Below are 21,419 nucleotides of genomic sequence, written 5' to 3'. Positions count from 1 at the left end.
AAAATATTAACTCTAATTGTGTTGTGTTTGCCGTCTGGCGCGCTCTCACAAACATCAGCTCGGATCAGATTGATTTAGAAGAATACAAAGGAGTGCAATAAGTAGTGCAGAAAGTGGAAAGAGAGTGAAACATCAGCATCTAAAATCAGGTCAGTGAAAAGGGAAAAATAGATAGATGTTCTCACTGAATGAAGAGTGTTGTATTTATCCAAATAATAAAGGGTGCACTGTTAGTTTTGCTGTGTTCTGTCAATGCTCGGCCACCTGCTGTTGCCTTATGCTCAGCGGGTATTGTTACCCGTTTGTATGGCATTAGTAGATGAGCCCTGAGTTGGGAGCAGCTGGCTAGACCAGGCACCTCACTCTTCCCCCTTTGCTCCGATCATTCACACTCCCCCTTACAACTGGGCCAAACCAAGGCCAGAATGTGAAATAAGTGAGGGGGATTGAGACAGACACAGAGGGAGGCAGAGTAACAAAATCGAGCCCAGTTACAGGAAACTATTAGCATAGTAATGAGCAGGACATCCGTGAGGACAGTAGGTCACAAAGCACCTCCAACCACGGTCAATGCCATGGCTGCATGCTAAAAAGGTATCATAGTAATCACTCCTGGGCCTCCGTGAATGGGAGTACATATTGGTACCACACAGCTCCGGAGTGAAGTCTCTCAGAGGCTAAGGGACTAATAGAGTTTAATGGTAGGACAATGACAGACAGCAGACGGAAATCCCTATTGGGCTTGAAAGTCTAAGTCATAGGGCAATTTTTTTTTTTTTTACCAATGCTCCTGGGGTTAACTGTGATGCTTTGTGGCTAGGCAACAGACACATGTCAGACTGCATCATGTGAAGTGCTAACAGGGCCACACATACACACCTTGGAATACACACAAAAGTCTTTCAGGTGTCACTGCCAATGTTTCCCTCAGGCTACATCCACATTAATGTGTTTTCTTTTTAATATGCACAACTTGCGCTACGTTTGTGCCTGGCATCCACACCTGGCATTCATACTACTTCCAACCCCTAAAGCAGAGACTTTTGAAAGCACTTTTGACCCTTTTTTTAGTAAAAAAAAAACGGGATTGCATTTTTTTATTCCTAATTGACGGAAATTACTTCCAAAACAATGCTGAGATACTCGTGTGGACAAAGTTCATTTATGTTTTAAAATAAAAATGTGTGGACGTGGTTTCTAAAAATCGGTTTGATTCCTGGCACTGCAATGAGTTCTCATTATTGTTGCTTTATGTGTGACTCCTATCCGGCATTTAAGTTGTGACGTAGCGTACCTTTCAAGGTACTATCTACGTGTCCAAGCCAGTCCAAGCCTTGTATCGCTGTTGCAGTGCTGTGTTCCCTGATATTTGAGCAGATCTGAGTAAAAAGAAATGACGTAATTTTCATTTCACTGCTTTCCAATAGATGGAAAGGTGTCTGACTGAAGAAAGAAGTGATCTTAAAAGGTTTCGCCATTGTTGTTTGTGTAGTTCGACGGTGCGTTTCGACCTGTAAATAGTACTTTGAAAAGGTGTTACATGAGACTTAAAGACCGGATTGTTGGCTAGGTCGGGTCCCCTTGGCAAATATATTTAAAGAAAACCTTCTGCATGTCTTGCTAAAAGTCCTTTAAATTATACTATGAAAGAATTTTGGGGAAATTCACTTATTCTCTTTCTTGTAGAGAGTTTGATGAGAAAATTGATACCACTCCTTTGTCTGTGTGCAGAAAACAAAGATAGAATTAGAAGAGCAGACTTTGTAATATTAGTAAATATTGTGTTGTCCAAAGAATTGATTTGATATTTTATTATAATAAAACAACTTCTGATTTACACTCCTACCTACCAGCACCTGTAAAGCCCACTAATTATCACCTTATGTCCCATTGTCAAGTGACACATTTACCTCTGGATATAACCACACAGCATCCTGCAAGCTTCACTCTCTGTCTTTGTGCCTCTGTTTCCCCACCCATTGTGACAGTACATTTAACAAGACGCAGGTTTTTCTTTCTCTTTCCCTCCGTCTCTTTTTCTGTGTATCTTCCTGTGAGAACAGTGGCACCACCCAAAGGGAGTTTTTCCATCATCACGGCACTAACACCTCATTCACACCCACAGCTTCCGAGTGTTGCTCTCACATCTTGTGCACACTCTGTGCTCTATTTTCGTGACAGCTCGCGGCGTAGCCAAGTCATCACGACAAGTTAACATTTAACAGTATAATGAAGATGTGAGTTGTGCTGTAGATTGGACAGAAGTGCAAATGTGGGCGGAGGTTGAGCGGTGTTGGCGGTTGAACAGATGCCAAGAGAAGCTGATACTTAGAAGGCAGTTACAAGCTTATGATGAGAAGCAAAAATGCAGGATGAAGGAATTGGAGGGGCGGATAGATGGATTGTGAACTTTCTGCCTTTCTGTAAACGATTCACAAAAACACTGAGATGATCAGACGCTGTGAAAGTCAGGTGTTACCATCACATATTATTCACAGTAGCACACTTATTCATTAATTTCCGGCAAGCGACATAAGATGCTCAGGTGAGGAAAATCTTATTAGTCCGCATGTCTTTTCCAGGAAGCTCATTTTCCTAAACACCTGTTGTATTAAATCCCCTTTTCTTATCATCATGTATGGATTTTTATCTGTTCTTACCGTCATCAAAATTAAAACATCTCTTTTGGTCATTAAAAGTTTGGGTCCCTTTTAATTTTGACTGAACAAAACTACTTTTTTCTCTCAACATGAGTTCACTTTGCAATCATGTAATTGTTCTTCAAAAGATGTTTGCACGTGAATAATTATTAGCAATAATAAGCATCCTACTAAAAGACAATGACCAATTTCGGCATTTAAATCTGAGTAGTACGGCAGTCCCATCCTGACCTGCAGTTCTGGTCTTTAATTCCCAGAACATCAGCATATTTAAGAGTTCTCATCAATGAGTTGATGAAGCGAAAAATTAGTTTTTCCACCTGGTTATATCCATTTCAGCGGGTTTGTCTCGCCGCAAAGGAGAAGCATTGACCCTTGTGACCTCTGTCCTACTTGCCTAAGTAAGAACATGTAAGCTAAGCAGCCAATAGGTTCTCATCTACTGCTGCAGATTTATCAGATAGGCCAACCTGAAGTGAAATGTCTTTTATGGTTCATTAAATGTTTGAATCATAAGCACAACCTTTTTCTCTCAGCTTGAGTTTGCAACCATCTAATTGCTCTGCAAAAGATTTAAGTGCTTGGTTGAGTTTTAGAAATAATAAGCATCTTACTAAGAGAAAATTACCAATTTTGGTATTCACATCTGAGAGACAAAATTTAATCTAAAGTAACATTTCCAGTCAGAGATGTGAGCGTAGATTTATTTTCTACTGTAGCAGATTTGTTAGACAGACAGTCCTGTGTAGTATATTGATAATGACAGTGTTTGAAAGTAGCTAAGTATAAGGTACTTGAGATATTATTACTATTACTTCCCTTTATCCCACTTTTTACTCATTATCCCATTGCATTTATTACTACTAGTTACTTGACATATTGGGATTTTAAAGATGAAAAATATACAGTTGTATAAAATTCAATGCATATTTGAAGTTAAAAAATGTGTCCAACCTTCTTCTATAGTGACACCTTACAAAAGAGCACTATCTAGATGGAGCCCTTTGTCATGTTTCAGATTTCTAAGAGCTCAAAAAAGCTAAATTATCCAATATTTCACCAAAAAACAAAAGACTAGAATTTTATTTAATACATTTGTGTAGCAGAACTATTACATTAATCACATCGCAACTTTTTGGAAGGGCCCGACCCTTAGGTTTGGAACCAATGGGGTCAACTTCCTGTTTACAAAGTAGTTTAGACAGGGGGCCATTTGTTTGCAGAACAAGTCCTTTTACTCTTGATATTTTAATCACAATGTGCTGTTAATGCCTCTGTATTTTTATTTTAATGAGTGAATGGTGATTTTCAATGCAGGTGTTTTACTTGTAGTGGTATTTTTACATTGCTGTATGGCTAAGTTTACTGAAGATGACGACAATAATGAAAACATCTTTTTATTGAGATATTTAATCATATTCATTACTGTAGTGTCCAAGTAATATGTGTGTATATTATAGGCATATATTGTATTTGAGGGTAGTTTGACATTTGTAATCTCATTAATTGAGTGTGTATAGTTCTTTTTGTATGTAATTACAGAGTCATTTCACTACAAAAACTTAAATAAATGTGTCCTTGGTGCTAAACCGAGCCAGATAAGGTCCAAACCAGAGAAGTATTAGAGGTAATGAGTGTTACAGACTGTAGGGCGATACTTGGGGCTCCTTATTTGTTAAAAGCAGTCTGCTGCACAGGACATTTTGCTGTTTTTCAGGAGCATATATATTTTACAACTTGTCCCACACATTTGGTGCATATTTAACAGATTCAGTGTGGAAAGAGGGCGTTGAGGTGATGTAATGGTCGGACGCTCGTTGGCTGTTAAGGCACGGAAGATGTGTTCTAAAAATAGATTTTCCCCTTTGAGGAATCGATCCCCCCTTGAGTTATTCATGTGATTGCTTGATCCGGGGAAACCTTACTCGTGCCCATCCCTGTTGTAGAGGTAAATTTAGTTAAACATACAGGAAACGTTTACGTGTGCTGCAAACTGATGTGAGAGAGGAGCTGCAGTGCGGCCCAGTGTTTTGGTGGATACTAGTAGTATTGAAAACGTAACACAAAGCAGTGTGTCATCTCTTAATGTATGAAACTACTGGATGATCAGTAATACTACGCAACCATACATTTCTTTAGGTATCCATTACATCTGAGAACTGATGCAGTAATGCCTGACAGGCGTTTTGCTTTTTGTTTTTTTTGTAAAGCCATCTAATGTATCGTACTATGGGCCCATTAGCTCTCTGCATGATGATGAATTATCTTATATAATGTAAGTGACAGCCCTGCTGATGGGCTTCTCTTTTTTATTTACATACCCATTAGCTTCTGCACCTTTTCTACTCAAGGTGCACCTGTATGATAATCTGCATTAAAATAACTAGGATGATTTCCTTCATGTCCCCTTTGCACTCTTTACTTCTGTAACTGTTTCTTCATGTGTTTTTTATCTCCTGTGTCTCTCTGTGTTCCTGCCGTGCAGAGATCTGTCTGCTCACCAAGGGCAGACGAACTGCGAGCGTGCGTGCAGACACCTACTGTCGACTCTTCTCCCTCTCGGTCGATCATTTCAATGAGGTGCTAGAAGAGTACCCCATGATGCGACGTGCTTTCGAAACTGTCGCCATTGACCGATTGGACCGCATTGGTAAGACTTGCCAACATCTAATTCCTGTACTGTCTGATTGGTCGAATCTCTTGCCTGTCATTGTGCCTTGTTGTCTTGTCTTTATCAGTATTTGTTTGCCTTCTTTCTTCATAAAAGCATTGTGTCTGCCATCTTGTGCTGCATGACCTGTATGCTATCTTGTTTTTTTTTCTTTTTAACTTCCGTCTCTTTCTTTATCTTACATAACATTAAAGACAATTTGTTGTAACCAGTATTAATCCTTCTAAAGAACCAAAGTAATGTTTTGTGGTTGGATTAACTGGAAGGCAGTGCATGTCGCTGTCCGGGAGGGAGTCAGTTCGCCCCCTCGTTGGCTTGGTGTTGACCCCCCCACTGGATGTCAGCGAGTGGATAGAAGCTAACCTCACATGCATGTGTGTCTGGCCCTCTTTCCACTCATCTGCACTCCTGGGTATGAGCAGCACCCCACCCCATATCAAGAGTTCTCAAAAATCAACCAGACCCTGTGAAACAAATCAAAGAGCAGGGCCCGGTGACATCAGGGAGTTGTTTCAGGCACTAACTATCCGGTCCAGCCAGCAGGCAGGACCCTGTAGAGCAGGGGTGTCAAACTGATCCAGTAAAGGGCCGCTGTGCCTTAAGGTTTTCATTCCAACCAAGCAGTAACACACCTGACTCGACTTATTCAATCACCTGAACTGTCTTCACACAGTTGATTTGTTGGATCAGGTGTGTTCTTACTAGGTTGGAAGGAAAACCTGCAGCCACAGCGGCCTGGATCAGTGGCTCCAGGATTATTTTCACCCCTGTTGGAGAGTTTCATTCAGCTCCTCATCAACAATGCTTCCTTAGTATCTGATTTATAGAAGAACTTGGCCATGACAGATTATAGTTGAACTAGAATAGGTAATAACGTTAAAGACACATTTGTTACAGTTTAAAAAGGGGCACATGTATTGAATACGAACAGGGCAATAATTGGTTGCTTTGACCCTTATGTTGCACATTCTCCCAATTCTGCTTCAAATGTGTTCAGTCTGCTCTACTACTTTGATTGGAACTGAGACATTGATCAATTAAACACATGCAAGATGATAATGATAATATGAAAGGATCATTTTTTTAACTGACGGAAGTAGAACGTATGTCTTTGTCTTCGCTTATGTTTTGCTGCATTAGAAATATGTATCGTTTTGAAGTGATAATGTTTTCCTTTTATTACTTTTTACATTATGAATAACGTTACCATAATAATTCAGCACGTTTCATGGATCTTTCAGTGTCACATTAAAGCATTGAGAAGAATTTAGTGAGGATACGTTAGGTGAGGATTATTTTCATTATGTGTTGATATCTCAGCTACTACTCCACATATTTAAGACCTTCTATCATCGTCTTACCGACCTGGTTTTTAAACGATAAACTTGGAAAGGGCAGGTACAGATTAAAAACACACTGTAATGTATGAGCGAATGTGAATAGCACATGTTGAAATCTCATAGTACATTATTGTTTTCTTTGTAGCTCAGATACTGTATGCTGCAGACAAAAGGATGTTATGAATATTCAGTGTACAAGTTTGACTGGTGTATATTTGCAATATGCTATTAGGGCCATTGTAAGTACATATAAAAACAATTTAAAAAACAGAGCTGGGAGGGGGGTAATATTCAGAGAAAAAAATAATATAAAGTCATAAAAATAGTGTTGTTGTTTTTTTGTCGAAGAACCACATCACTTCACTTTGCAAGGTTGCATAAACGTCATCACACCACAGACCTTGCCTTTTTTACATATATGTATATATATACTTTTAGTTCTTTGTTTGTGCATATAAAAAGATAAAGAATAAACAATTACATAATAATATATAATAAACGGCTTGTAAAGGAGCCCAAAATTAAAGAAAGCTGTACATGCTTGCCAGCAATTGATAAATAGGTAACAGTAAGTAACAGCAAGGCTTACATATACGTTATCATAACTTCATGTACACAGTGCTGTACTTCGTCAAGAGAAGATGTTTCTTAAAAATCAGAAACTAGGAGAGACCGAAGGTACTTAGAAAAGCTGTTCTGTATAACTGGACCTCTTGACCTGATTGAGAACTGGCCAAGATCCGTTGACTTTTATTAAGCCTGCAGTGGATGACCTAATCAAATTATACTTTGCAATCGGATTTAGCAATAATGAAATACTCCTGATTGTAGCCCAGAGTCAACATATTATCTTAAGCATCCAACGTTACCGTGAATTGGAAAACAACATGGATGGAATACTGCTGCACCTCCTCACTAATGTATACACGAACTTTAACTTTGCCGGGGGTTTTTTTCTTATCTAAGAAAATTTTAAACTTTTTTCTCGCAAAAATGTGTTTTTTTCTCAGAAAAGTATCCCCTCCCTGAGCTCTGTTATATTTATATATATAATGTATATATATATATATATATCTTCAATGACCTTAATAAGCTGTCATATAATTCCACCCGTGACAACTTATACACAAAACTTAATTTTCAAATTACAGGTGGATTCTCTCCACATAAATTAATATTTGCTATTAAGGTGACAGGCTACTAGTGGTGAAAAGACATTGTCATGTTTTATAGATTTTTTCTCCTTAATCAATAAAAGGACACAAAACTAAAGTTGAATTAGGATAATAGTACGTAATAATAGTTTAATGACAGTTTGCCAATGTTGTCTCATATCAGTGGTTAAAGCTTGCACTCTGTATCTACTTCTCTATCTGTGGTTGTTGTTGTTGTTTTTCTTTGTCATGGCTTTGTATTTGTGTTTTATTTTGCCTGACACAGGCACGTCAATATTGAATCACTTTGCAACCCGAGTGTTGACTCAACATTGAAATACTGTAGCGTCAGGCCAGTCCGCAACAAGCAACGAACAGTCGATTTGGAACAAGACGGCTCAGAGCCAATCAGAATCCAATGTCACTGTTGAGACAACCTTTTCTTCTCAGAATTACGTTCACATATTTACTATTTTGGTGGGGGGAAGGGGAAGGGGGGGTGGCTGGATGACTGGATTATAGTATAATAACATGTTTGGCAAAAAACAGGGATGCACAATATGGATTTTATTTCAGCCGATAACTGATAACTATCTGCTTCCTATGGCCGATACGGATAAGATAACTGATGATATCACACTTTTATATTTTAAAAAGAAGTTCATAACCTGTTGTTTATCCACACCTGAGGGTAAGCACGGTGAAGATGCAGTGAGAAAACATGGACGATTTGAGTTCTGGCTCTTCAAATTTCACATTTATTTTTTTCCAGTAAAGTACAGGAAAAACTTAAAAACAACATTTTTTTTAAAGAATTCAAATGAAAAGCTTTGAAGTAATCTGTCAAATCAGACATGTCCATACAAACTCAATAGGTGCTTATTGGATGGATTGCAAACCAACTTATCATCGGCCAATAATTTCATTTTTAGCAAAATACATGAAAATAAAACAAATTCCCATTTGGGCTAATTTATGGGTATCTATATATATTGTGCATCCTGGATGAAACACAAAACATATCTGCATCTGATTACTCCGCAGTATCTGCTCATGAGAGCTGATGCATTCATGTTTGGTACTGTAAGGGCAAATACAACTAGTTAAATAAGGGGAACAAACCTCCATCTCTGGCTTTGCGCTTTCATCCACGCGGATGTCAACACCTATACCTCCCCCTGCCCTCTTACTTGATGCATTATTACCAATAGTTATGAAGTAGCTGCATTTGAACGTAATTCACAGGAGACAAGGTTGCTATTATTTTTTATTTATAAAATTATTATTTATAGCATAAAATAAAATAAAAAATCTTTATTTGCCCTAAAGTGAAGTCCCTTCATACTGTATGCCGTTTGGCTTCAACAGTCCAAATCTACATTTGCCCTTTTTACGAGAGCTTCCAGCTGAGTTAGCTTTTCACCAAATGTTATAAAATGAAAGCTGCCCACTCTGACCGACACTTCTCAGAGTGATATAGATTCGATCCATCCTTTCAGACTAACCATGAAGGGGGTTTTGTCTCATACGAGGGAAGATACTTTGTCATGATCCGTGCTGGTTGTATCGTTTCTATATATGAACTGCATTTGGTTACATGCTTGTCTTGCTCTTAAAAAAAAAAGGAAAGAAGAAAAGTAACCATGCTTTGAAACCAATAACGTGTTGCACATTTGACATTATCTTTTATCTATCTAAAAATTATTTGACCAGGAGTCCGTCTTGAGACGAGCACATCTCGTTTTCAAGAGTGTCCTGGCCGACGAGTAGGCATCAGGTAAACACTTTATTCCAATTCCAATATTCGAACAGGGACATAAATTGACCTTTAAAGGCTTGCTAAATGGATCCGGTCTCAAATTCATCCTCCAAGAGTTTGACTTCTTGCTGGAGGTTTACATTAACTGTTTAATTCCTGCATCAGTGACATAACTCAAGTCACCCACTCCAGTCCTGCAGATGTTTTGATGGACACATTCAAAATGTCAACAAAGACAATCAAAGAAACAAAAGATAAATCATTCAGTGTTCCATGCCATGTTTTATTTTGTAAGAGATATTCACAGAGTATTTAACTGGATTATGAACACATGCTAAGCTCTATTGGTGTGACATTTGTTTTTAGTCTTTGAACCCTTTTGTTCAAAGTGTACTCACGAACAATACCATGTCTGCAGATTAGTAAAAACTTTACTAATGCAATGCCACATGCACTTTTTGTTACATGCAAAGAGCCCATTTCATTATTTATTCATGTTTTCGCCAATAGAAAAACAAAGTTTGTTTCTGATTGTCTGCTTTGAAGTATGACTTCTGTCTTTTGTGTAAATAATTTGGGAAAACATTTAGACTTTTCTGACACGACTCAAAGGGAAGTCTCAAAGTGTATCCAGACACGGCTACAGTAACATGTGGAGGGAGAAAAAACCTTTATTTACTCCATTAAGAACCATTTTCTCACACACACATTAACACCACTTATCCTTTCTGTAATAAGTTCTTACGATAACTATTGACAAGAAGAAACTGAAGACAAAAACATTTCCTGCAGTGACTCGTAAAAGAAAAAGTGCTTACAAATTATTGCTGAAATTATTCATCAAATTGCATTGTGAGTCAGAATGAAAAATATGTCTCTGTAAAGCCTTGAATGCATCTCAAATTTGTGTTGTTTTTTTTGTTTTATTTAAACAAATACAGCCTTCATTATTTCTATGATGTTTGTGAACATTATGATGTTTGTGTTTTGCTTGTTTTTGAACTTTTTGTTTGTTGTGTTTGTTGGCTTTTAGAACAATAATCATGTTGTAGATTTCAGATATGGGTGGATTACTGTGTTATTAGTATCAAATCATATTAATGCTAAAGTATTTCTATTGTATATTGAAGTAATCTCACTGGTTTGATTGTGCCAGGAAAGATCAGTTAAACACAAAACTGTTATTGTATTATTTTTAAAATGGTGATTTGACCCATAGCTGATTGATTTTCTATTTGGAAGTTCTGTATGAAAAAAGAAACATTTCTTTACCCATGAGTGGTGTTCACATTTTGTTTACTGTACGTTTTTGTTTGTTTGTTTTCATTTTGATTTTAAGGGATCTTTTTTTTTTTAGTTTATAGATTAACATGACTACTGGCTTTCATTTGAAAAGCAGTCTAAAGTATACCAGTCTGTGTTCAAAGTGTCTGTTTATTATTTTAATTAAGTTCTGTCTGTAAAAAAACGGTCAGAGCAGAACAAGGTCTGTACCAGGACACAAATCAAGCTCAGATGTCCCTGTAACTGTTTACTTTGTCTAGATTTCATAGAAAATATGACTTTTACTGTGATGTAGATGAAGTCACACTAAAATGCTTTTAGCCGGGCTGCTGGTTTGTTAGTCAGGTTCTTCAGATCTGTGCTGCTAATTAAATGCATAAAAGTTGAAAATTGACCAAAGATTTAGTGTACTTGTATAACGTGCAGCACCTAAAAATGTAATACTCTCTTGAAAATGTAATAACGCCCGAAAATTTTATAAAAGTTGCACTTAACCTGATCGAAAATATAATAAAACCCAATAATGTTATGACTTGACCAATAATATGACCAAATATCGTGACTTTTTTACTGATAATGTAATATCTGATTTTATTTTAGTTTATATACAAGTAAAAACAGCAAACATATAGCAACCTCAATACAAATTCTCATGAACAACACAAATAAATCACAAAATAAATATTACATGTCTGAAAAGTAGTAGAGTAATACTATAATAATAAAATGATTATCTCCTTATTAGGAATTTATTACATATCAGGTGGGTCATTTACTGATACATAAAGTCCAAAATCTACATTTACAAACATGCCAATCTGTGTCAAATGTTTCAGTAGGTTATTCTTCTTCTTCTTCTTCTTCTTCTTCTTCTTCTTCTTCTTCTTCTTCTTCTTCTTCTTCTTCTTCTTCTTCTTCTTCTTCTTCTTCTTCTTCTTCTTCTTCTTCTTCTTCTTCTTCTTCTTCTTCTTCTTCTTCTTCTTCTTCTTCTTCTGCTTCTGCTTCTTCTTCTTCTGCTGCTTCTTCTTCTTCTTCTTCTTCTTCTTCTTCTTCTTCTTCTTCTTCTTCTTCTTAATATCATTATTATTATTATTACTATTTTTATTTTTATTATTATTATTATTAGTTAATTCTTTTTACACCTTTTCCTTTCTCAAAACCCAGTCTTATATCTTTTATATCATCTGCCTTGTGTCTGTAAATATATATGTCGAGATATAATTTCATAATTCTTTCTCATAACAGTAAAAGACCATTGGGACGAGATATAGTGTATGGCCCTATAAAAATAGAATCAAACAAATAATACAGAAAGCTTACAAGTATGCTAAATGTATTCCTTTTACATTATCTGTCAGAATGTCAGGACATTTTATTCCATTACTTGGTTTTATTATGGTTTTGATCGGGTTAAGTGTAAATTTCCTTACATTTTCAGGAAATGATAGCATTTTTGTGTGTAGCCTGCCTATTCTACCACTGCACAATAGATTTTTCCATTCAGCCATTCAGATAATGATTGTTGCTATAGCCATTATGTACCATGGAAAATAGCAGCTCTCTAGGTTGAGGTGCTAAGTGAGATAATTTGCATATGTATGTGTGTATATATAGCTCTAAAAGTCGGGTATGTTTATCTTTTGCTCACCCTTAAGAAAAAGAAGTAGAAGTAGAAAAACAGGATAAAATGTCAATGAGAGATTAGAGAAGGAGAGAAATAAGAAGAGGCCTGATGCCTGAACCTGTCTAACTACCAGCAAACATTCAGATCCTCCCAGGTTCTTTTTGCAGAAATGATAAATATGTATTGTCCTTCCAATTTTCAGAGTTTAACCCTGTCAACTTTACAAACGCAATCAAAGCAGCCTTGTAAGTCAACAGTAGTCTCATAGCCAGTACGTGGTGCTAGTTTTAGCTCGATCCTGTAGTGACAGTTGTTGCAGTCAAAATGGCTGCAAAACACAACATCAATCCTGTCTCATAGCTGAGTGCATGACTTGTTGGCAGCCTTGAGAGGAGAAAGCCGTCCAGAAAATGCTGCTCAACTGTAAACTCGGTGCAGAAATCTTCTGCCCTCAAGGACGCGGCTTAACGATTGATTGACTGTGGCTAAAGCCTTCAGCACACTAAAAGTCAACTCTGTCTTCTTTGCCGACAAATAACGCTTCACAGCCTGTCGATACAGGAGGTCAGCAGTGATTACAGGAAACACGTCCTCACAATAAACTTGGACAGTGTCGTTCAAAGAAAATATGTTAAATAGGTCAAAATCTTTATTTTTATTATTGTCAAATGTGGGAATTCTTTTGACAAAAGACAAGTATCAAGACATTTTTCATGCTTTTAATACCACTTAGCATTTCACCACAGTTTTGCTCCCTAACTCCCAAAGCCACTAAAGTGGTTGGTGTTATAAGAAGCCATCTGTCAAGCTTTTATTATCACGGTCCATGACTTGTGATGTGCCTGTGGGCTCAAAATGCCCTTTATGAGGCAGAAATAAAGCTTTTAAAACCAATTTGTTTCCCACAGAAAAAAATTACTATTTAATTTTGCAGACAAATTCAAACTAAAATATAACAAAACGGTGTATTTTTAACATTTTAGTTTTAATGATAAAGATAACATAGCATTTAGTGGTAAAATGAGAAAGTTCAGTTTTCCATAAAGGTATTTATTGTATAATTCGGTGCCCACTGTGGTTGTGTGTTAGGATCTAGATCTTTGTCACTTTCTTTGCTTGTTTTTATTGTGAACTTGTTTATACATTTAAAACGAATTGTCCTTGTGATGTGTTTCAGCAGAGTTGTTGTTGTGATTTAAATAGAAAGTGGCTTTAAATGTTCTTAGTTTAGACTTTTTGTCTTACCTTCGACAAAAAACTGTCCAGTAACGTGATGTGTGGGTTCAACTCATCAGTATTCTTCTGTGTTTCATCGTCCATGTCAGCACCTTCACTGTCTACGCTATCACGTCACACTTTCAGTAATCTTTGTCTCCTTATGTGTCCTTCAGTCCTTCCAAACTGTGTATTTCCCATAGTCATTACCATTCAGTGTCTTTCACACTTTATATTCTATATGACAGACCTTAGTGGCACGCAAAGATGCAGCTTGTAAGATTGAAAGAGTTAAAATAAGTGTAATTTATAAATTGAGTGGAATCAAGAGGATAAAGCTTCTCTGTTGAAGATGTGGTGGCAAATGCACTCAAATTTTCCTATTGAAATATACAAGCTGCATCTTTACAATTATTGTCCCTTTTCCTGTGGTTCAGGGCAACCAAAGTTTGCCATTGCTGTACGTGCTCACCTCTCCTGACTGCACCCCAACAGGGAAGAAGAACTCCTTGCTGCTGCAGAAGTTCCAGAAGGATCTGAACGCCGGCGTTTTCAACACGCAGGAGAACGAGATATTGAAGCAGATTATCCGTCAGGACAGGGAGATGGTGATGATGGTGGACCGCAAGCAGTCAGTCACCGGGATGAACTCAACACCAATGTCAGGAAACTCCATCATTAACTCACCAGCCCAACCTCCCTTCCCCACTGCCTTTAGCACCAATCAGCTCCAGCAGTCCTCTGTTCCCCTGACCTACAGTGCTTCAGCTATTGCCAATGCCTCTGCTGCCCGCATGCTGCCAGCCGCTGCCGCTGCCGCAGCTGCAGCGCAGGGGGTTTACCCCGCTCCCAGTCTTTCCCATGGCAGCCTCAATTCATCCTCTATCAACCCACAGACCCCACTCCAAGGTGCGATCATGTCACCCTGCTCCTTCACGGCTGCTATGTGTAGTCCTCCTGTCCAAACCCCTTTGGCTAGCCGGAGCTTTCAGTACGGCTCACGCACAGGCTCCCAGCTGTCACTCATCCAGCAGCCCATGGCTCAACCGTCTCTATCCACACAGCAGCAGCTTGCCCAGCAGCCCGCTGTATCGACTGCAGCCGCAGCCTCTGCAACACAGCAGCAGCCGCAGCAGCCGTCACCTCAGCAACAGCAGGTCCCCTCGCCTCAGCGAGGGGATGTCCACAAGAGCACACAGGCTCTGCAGTCGGGCAGCTTGAGTCGAGATGTCAGACATTTATCGGCCTCCCAACCGTCACTGCCACATGACACATCTCTGGGGCCCAGAGTGCACCCAGCCTCAGGAGACTCTCTGGCCTCCATCGTGCCACCAACGGCAGCAGCGATCCAGGGTATGAATCTGCAGGGTGGCATCCGCACCACAGTGCCCCAGCGTGTCAATTTGTTCCGGCAGATGTCTTCAGGAGCCTTGCCCCCGGTGCGCTCGGCCGCGGCGGCAGCAGCAGCGGCGGCGGCGGTGGCAGCAGCATCATCATCCTCAACCCAGCACAGGGAATCGCCCGGATCTAGGAGAGATTCTGTCCTGAGCAGTACAGAGACTGAGCAAGACAAAATGCGTTTTGCATCAAATTTATGATCCAGTTTTTCCCTTTTCATTTTTTAAACTTCAGTATGTTTCAATTCATTTTTAAGAATGGAGATACGACAAAAGAGATAAAGATGAGGAACTTCAGCATTTTTTGTTTCTCTCCAGTTTTCTTCTAAAATAACCTCATAGAAATCCTGTACATACAAGCCCTTGTATTATATTTTAGACACATTGTCTCCCTAAACTTCAAGAATGTATATTATACAGATACATCTCTCTTTTCTTTTACACCATATATATATATATATATATACATATGTATATATATACTGCTGTATGTATGGGTGTGTGAGAGTGTGTGCATGTGACTGCGTGTGTAAAATCCAACTAGAATATTTGGCAATTTAAAAGCTGTAGTATAAACATGAGTCTTCCTTTCTGAGAAATATAAAGAATAATATACAATGTATTGAGGGTTTTTTTTTATTATTATTTTAAATTATGCTTTTTTTTTAAAAAACTGGAATGCATTGTGGATTCTGAAAATTTCTTTCCGTGCTGTTTTTTTTTTTTTTTTACCATTGAGGAAGAGAAAATTGATCTTCTATTAAGCAGCTTTAGGCACCACTGTGGAATAATACATGCAAGCAACTGACAAATAATCTCAAAAAGCACACACATGAAATGAATCTCACACCAGTTTCCTGAACCAACACAGATACTGTAACTAAGTGTTATGTTGCTCTCGGCAACACAAATCCAGTATGCTGAGCCACCATATCCCCACAGCGGCTCACATACGAACCATGACAGTGTTATGGGTCCAAAGGGAATAAATAATAGAAATGCTGCTTTCTTTGTTTATTTTCGAGGAGAATGGAGTGTGGAGAAAGATATGGATGGATGCTATTGTTTTCTATTTCTGATTTCAGATGGCTGAGATGTTACGTAATGTTGCTTAAAATTCTGTGTATATTTATAATATTTATAAACTAAAGATTATCACCATTATGCAATAGACTGTGACATAAAGATTACCTATATGTGTGCTGTAAATAGTTTTGTAGATCTAGTATTTACAGATATGTGTGGTGCATTCTCTATCATAACAATGTCTTACTTCTATCAGGAAACTGGATATCATCTATATGCGAAAAAGGTTTAGTGACAAAATACATATGTTTCATAAGAGATTGACAAACCTTAATGCAATAGCTAGCACTACTTGATGCTGAGAAATGCCTGATTGGAGGACATTTAATAACCCTTCTCTCTCCCTCTGTGTACTTCCCCTAGCATAGGTTCTGATTTCAAGTCAACATAAACAATATTCATATACATATACGCAACTTGATTTCAAAGTCATCCTGTTGAAAGTAAATGTGTCTTTGCTAATGACCTCATATCCCCAAAAACACCTGAGGGTCAATCATTAAGAATGATTCTTCTGTTTATGTTACGGTCAAATCATCATTTTCATCGTTTTGTTCAAGGCCTACTTTTTTATTATCACACCTTATATTTTTAGGGATGCCCGTTTTTTTGTATTTTAAAAAGTAGTTCATAACCTGTACTTTATTCACACCTGAGGGTAGAAAAAGGCGACGATGCAGTGAGCAAAGATGGATGATTTAATACCCCAAAGCTTTGAACAAATCTAACTGACATTGATAACTCACCAAAACAAAACAATAGTTCTGACTCTTCAAATAGGAACAGTTTATAAAAAGCAGAAAAAGCCAGAATTTGAAGCAGAGTGAGGCCTCTTCTTGCAACTCTCTCTCTCTCCTCTCTGTCCTGACCCAGTAGAAACTCTCTCTCTCTCTCTCTCTCTCTCTCTCTCTCTCTCTCTCTCTCTCTCTCTCTCTCTCTCTCTCTCTCTCTCGCTCTCTTTCTCTCTCTCTCTCTCAAATGGCTTGTGATTGGTCAAAGTCTGCTGTCACAGGCTAGATTTTTAAAAGCCTGAAAACAGCCAAGATAAAATGCAGAAATCCAGTTTTTTCTCAGAACATTTGTATTGCAATATGATGAAAACTTATCATCGATTTTTCACCCAACATCGGCAAAAAATAAACTGCCTACCACAGCAATAAGTACTGAAAAAACTCAACAAACATAATTTGTTTTTATAGAGCATTTTGCCAAAGAATTCAAATCAAATGCTTTGACATAATCTCTCAAATCAGACATGTCAAGTGTATATAAAATGGACGTAGCCTCTCCGCCGGGCGACTTGATCCAATCGTACTACTATGTCAGCCGCCATCTTGTCAGACTTTGACTCCTCCTCATTTCCTCTTACCAAAAAAGGGCATTGTTATGACATTGGGGGGAGGGAGCCATGTCCACCTGGCTGACATTTACAGAATTAGCCACATTAGCTCACATTAACTCCACCGTCGGGGAGCTAGGCTAACAGAACACGTTACTAGATAAACGGGAGTGGGAGTCCCGGTTCTCTAGCGGAGATTACACCGGCTTCAGGAGTCAAGTACAGGCAGCCAGCATTTATGATAAATGTTTAAAACTGATATTCAACACAGTACCATAGACTGTAAAACACCGACCTTCAGGGACCGAATCCTCCCGCTGCTACAGATTAGCATCTAGTGCAAGTCATGGTGCAAGTGCAGCTATTTAATTAGCATAACAAAGCTAATGTTAACAAGGTGTGTTCCTAAACCATCTGTTTATACAGTTTATCGAAGAGCAAACCATCTTGTCACTTATGGCTAACACCACCACACGAATGACCACAGTCCAGGTCTAGATGACAGAGTTAGCGTGCTAATCCTGACAACTAGCCTCCGGGGCAAGGTTAACTGTTATTCAAGAGGCCGCACCCTTAATTATTCATAAAATTTAACCTCCAATCAAGCTGTGGTGGGCCGATGGCATCCCACTTTAAAAAAGGACATACCGCCACCTACTGCATCGGAGTGTGTAGAAAGCGGCTATAGTCTAATGACCTGCTCTCTCTACATTATCCTGAGTATGACTACTTAGTAAAAAAAAAAAAAAAAAGAATTTGACAAAATATTAATGTCAACAGAAAGCTGACAGTTTTTACCACAGCCGACAATAACTTTACTAGACTTCTTTCTACAGATTGATGGACGTGGTCAGAACTGCGTCATTAGAAGTCATTATGGTCTGTTAGACATGACAGCGGCCTGCTATTAATATATAATAGACCGTACAGTAGAATGCCGGTACCAGTGTATATCGTGCATCCCTAATGCTTTGGTTTTTTTATTATGCTCAAACTGATTATTTTACGAAATGTGATGTTAAAAAAAAACATCACATTTTTTTAAAAATCTTCTCGAGTAAAACTACACTGTACGCTTTCATATCATGATAACTGTAGTCGAAAAGCCTGGCATGACACTTTAATGTGGCATGTTTGAGGTTGAAGATGTCAGGTATCCGGTCATTTAAGTGTGCAGGGGGGGCAACATTTTCACTGAGAGGTGTTTTTGTGCTGCTAAAAGTCAGAAAAAAGAAATGCTGGTTTGCATTAAGGTTTCTGTCTCATGTAAATCCATTATATGGGCTTAGGTACTCTAAACTGGCCTGGAATGACATTGAGGCCGGGGGTCAGGCCAGAATATTGTGACTCTATCAAAAAGGATAAGAGCTATTTCGGATATTTGAATCTTGCAATAATAAAAGTATTTGATGACTCAACCACAGTAAGCCATCCATTACGGCTTACAGGCCATTTCTCTGCACATGCTGTCGTTTGTGCACGAGGCCTTCCTGCGGTCTTCATGCTCGAGTCAAATGGGACAAAAGCAATCTGCTGTCATGCAGAGTTTCTATTGAGAGTCATAGTTTTCATGGTACCAAACATCCCGTCAGTTCATAGTGACTAAGCCCTCTGAGATGCCGTTTTAAAAAGATTACAAGTCTTCGCTACAGATTGTGTCGATAGTGTACCAATGCAGTCAACCCACCAATGTCATGAAAGCATGCACTGTCACAAATACTTAAAAAGATACTATCTCAAAAATGTTGACGTTAAATGTAATGTTAGATTATGTTTTGTTCATTGTCTGTCTGCCTAGACGTTATCTGTGTGTGAACAGAAGCATTGACTTTTCACATGGACATTCTTAAGTATTTGTGCCTAAACTATAGCCATGTTCCATCCTTTTTTGTTATGAGTGTGAGCTCGGTGCGTACGGGGGGCACTTCTGCACACAACTGCGCATTCATTCTTACTATACTCTATGTGTTCTATGTCTCAGTGTTTTTAGACAGGAAAGGAGTAAGCAATGATGGCCAAATGTGAACTTCTAGAGGCAGGATTTTTCTAACATTCTCGATCAAGCTATATAGAATATTTAATGAGGTCATGTACAGTTTAAAAAAAGAAAAGAAAAGTGCAATCTTTAGCAGTAATATTCACGCTCAATGAGACATTGTACAAATTTGGAGCACCTTTATACCTTTCTTTGTAGCTAGCCACTGATGTTTGGGTTGAATATTGATGTGTGGAAGGAAACTGGCCAAAGCGAAACATTCATTGTCTTTGTTTTAAATTGCACTTTCTGATTTACTAATATTTAAAAAAAGGAACAGATTCTTTCAGCTAGGTTAGGTATTGAATGAGTTAGAAAGGGAGCAATATCCCCAAGAATTTGTGCTGCCCTGATCCTGTATGAGATTCTAAATGAGGGGGAGATGTTCTATTTACAACGAAGAGCGCTTAATCGTGAATATGCCATAGTGTATAGGAACTAGTACACAGTCAAGATGGATAGCAGCACTGTTGCTTTGTGCTGTTTTTGATACTTGCCTTTGGAGGGAGAGCTTCCCAACTATGTGCTTTTTTCACAATCACGACTAACATACTGGAATGGGCATTAATGGTGATGTAAAACACAAACTAATGAGCTTACATATTTAGCAGTATAGAGACTCTCAACAAACCAGCACATATATTTGTATATTTCTTTTTGTTTGTCGTTTTGTTGGTTTGACAAAATAAAAAGAAGAGATGCAAAAAGGAAGTCAGAATAATAATACTAATGCCCAGAGAAGACAAACCAAATTTTTATTTGGTTTTGATGACCACAAGTTTCATATGTTTACTGACGACATGCGCTGTGGAGAGAGAGGCGGAAGCTAAGGCGAGCTGCTCGTTCCTCTTGAACGCCACTCACATGGTCATTGTTCAGCTCATTTATGTAATCCAAGGCTTAGAGAAAAAACTATCAGTTGGTTACTTGATACAGATGAAAGAAAGATAAATGTAAACTTTCTTACAACAATATGCAGACAAACAGTGTTTGTCAAAAAATCTTTTTGATTTTTTTTTGTTTATTTTGTTTGTAAATAATAAACCTTTAAAATATAGAAAATAAAAGACATATTGTCATTTAAGGAAATGAGTGTGTGTCATTCTATTGTCAGACATTGTGTGTTGTGATGGAGACGGGCGCCTTTTTACTCATTTATTGTTTGATGTAGGAAGAAAATGGAGAAATGGTATGGGAGATGAAGCAGTGATGAAGAGGGTCACAGAGTATTCAGGAATAGTGTCTGTCAGCAGCTACAGGCGAGGTGAAAAATGGGTGCACCAGGGATTTCCATTCATTACCTACAAATCCGATTGTCCAGTTATCGGTCATAAAGTCATCATACAAAAGACAGATTTCTCTGCATGACTGTATAGACGGGGCATGTTGCTAAGTGCTAACGTGTCACTTTTTATAACGAAACAAAACCTTTCTCATATTAAAGATGCATTCATTCAGAACTGCACGTTCAATGGGCTGCAACAGTGAGGAGCTTAATCAATTATTTGATTAAAATGAATCTGCAGATTCTCAAATATCAGGATTTGATGATTTTCCTCGTTATACATGTAATAAAGTTTTCTGTGGTTAGTTGGACAAAACAAGTCAGCTGAAAACGTTACCTCAGACTTAATTAAAATGACCATTACATACTATTCTGACATTCAAAGGTTAAATATGTAACATTTCCACATTAAAGTGTTGAATAAGTAGACCTGTTATTTCTATATTTATATTATCCCAAAAAGATTTCCAAAATCTTTCAAACCCAAAGAAATCTGTATTTATTATGGTTGTCTGCCAAAATCTGTCACAGATGACATTTTAAGCCACATTTTTCTACAGTGCACTTTTT

The 21,419-nt window shown here is 38.1% G+C and overlaps 1 protein-coding gene across 1 annotated transcript in view; it reads left to right on the top strand.

The window, feature by feature from the left end:
* hcn1 (hyperpolarization activated cyclic nucleotide-gated potassium channel 1) overlaps window positions 1-15,305 on the top strand; it is a gene marked incomplete at both ends in the record, with an annotated part of 72,670 nt that extends 57,365 nt beyond the window's left edge. Inside the window, 2 exons of the mRNA XM_083929927.1 lie at window positions 5,146-5,310; window positions 14,203-15,305. Coding sequence (XP_083786053.1) covers window positions 5,146-5,310; window positions 14,203-15,305 — 1,268 coding nt within the window. The remainder of the gene's footprint in view (window positions 1-5,145; window positions 5,311-14,202) is intronic.
* Between the last annotated feature and the right edge of the window lie 6,114 nt (window positions 15,306-21,419).

Source organism: Echiichthys vipera, assembly GCF_963691815.1.
Source record: "Echiichthys vipera genome assembly, chromosome: 16".
In the NCBI taxonomy this organism is placed as follows: Eukaryota; Metazoa; Chordata; class Actinopteri; order Perciformes; family Trachinidae; genus Echiichthys; species Echiichthys vipera.
The sequence above is the reverse complement of the archived record's forward strand: the minus strand, read 5'-3'. Positions and strand labels throughout refer to the sequence as shown.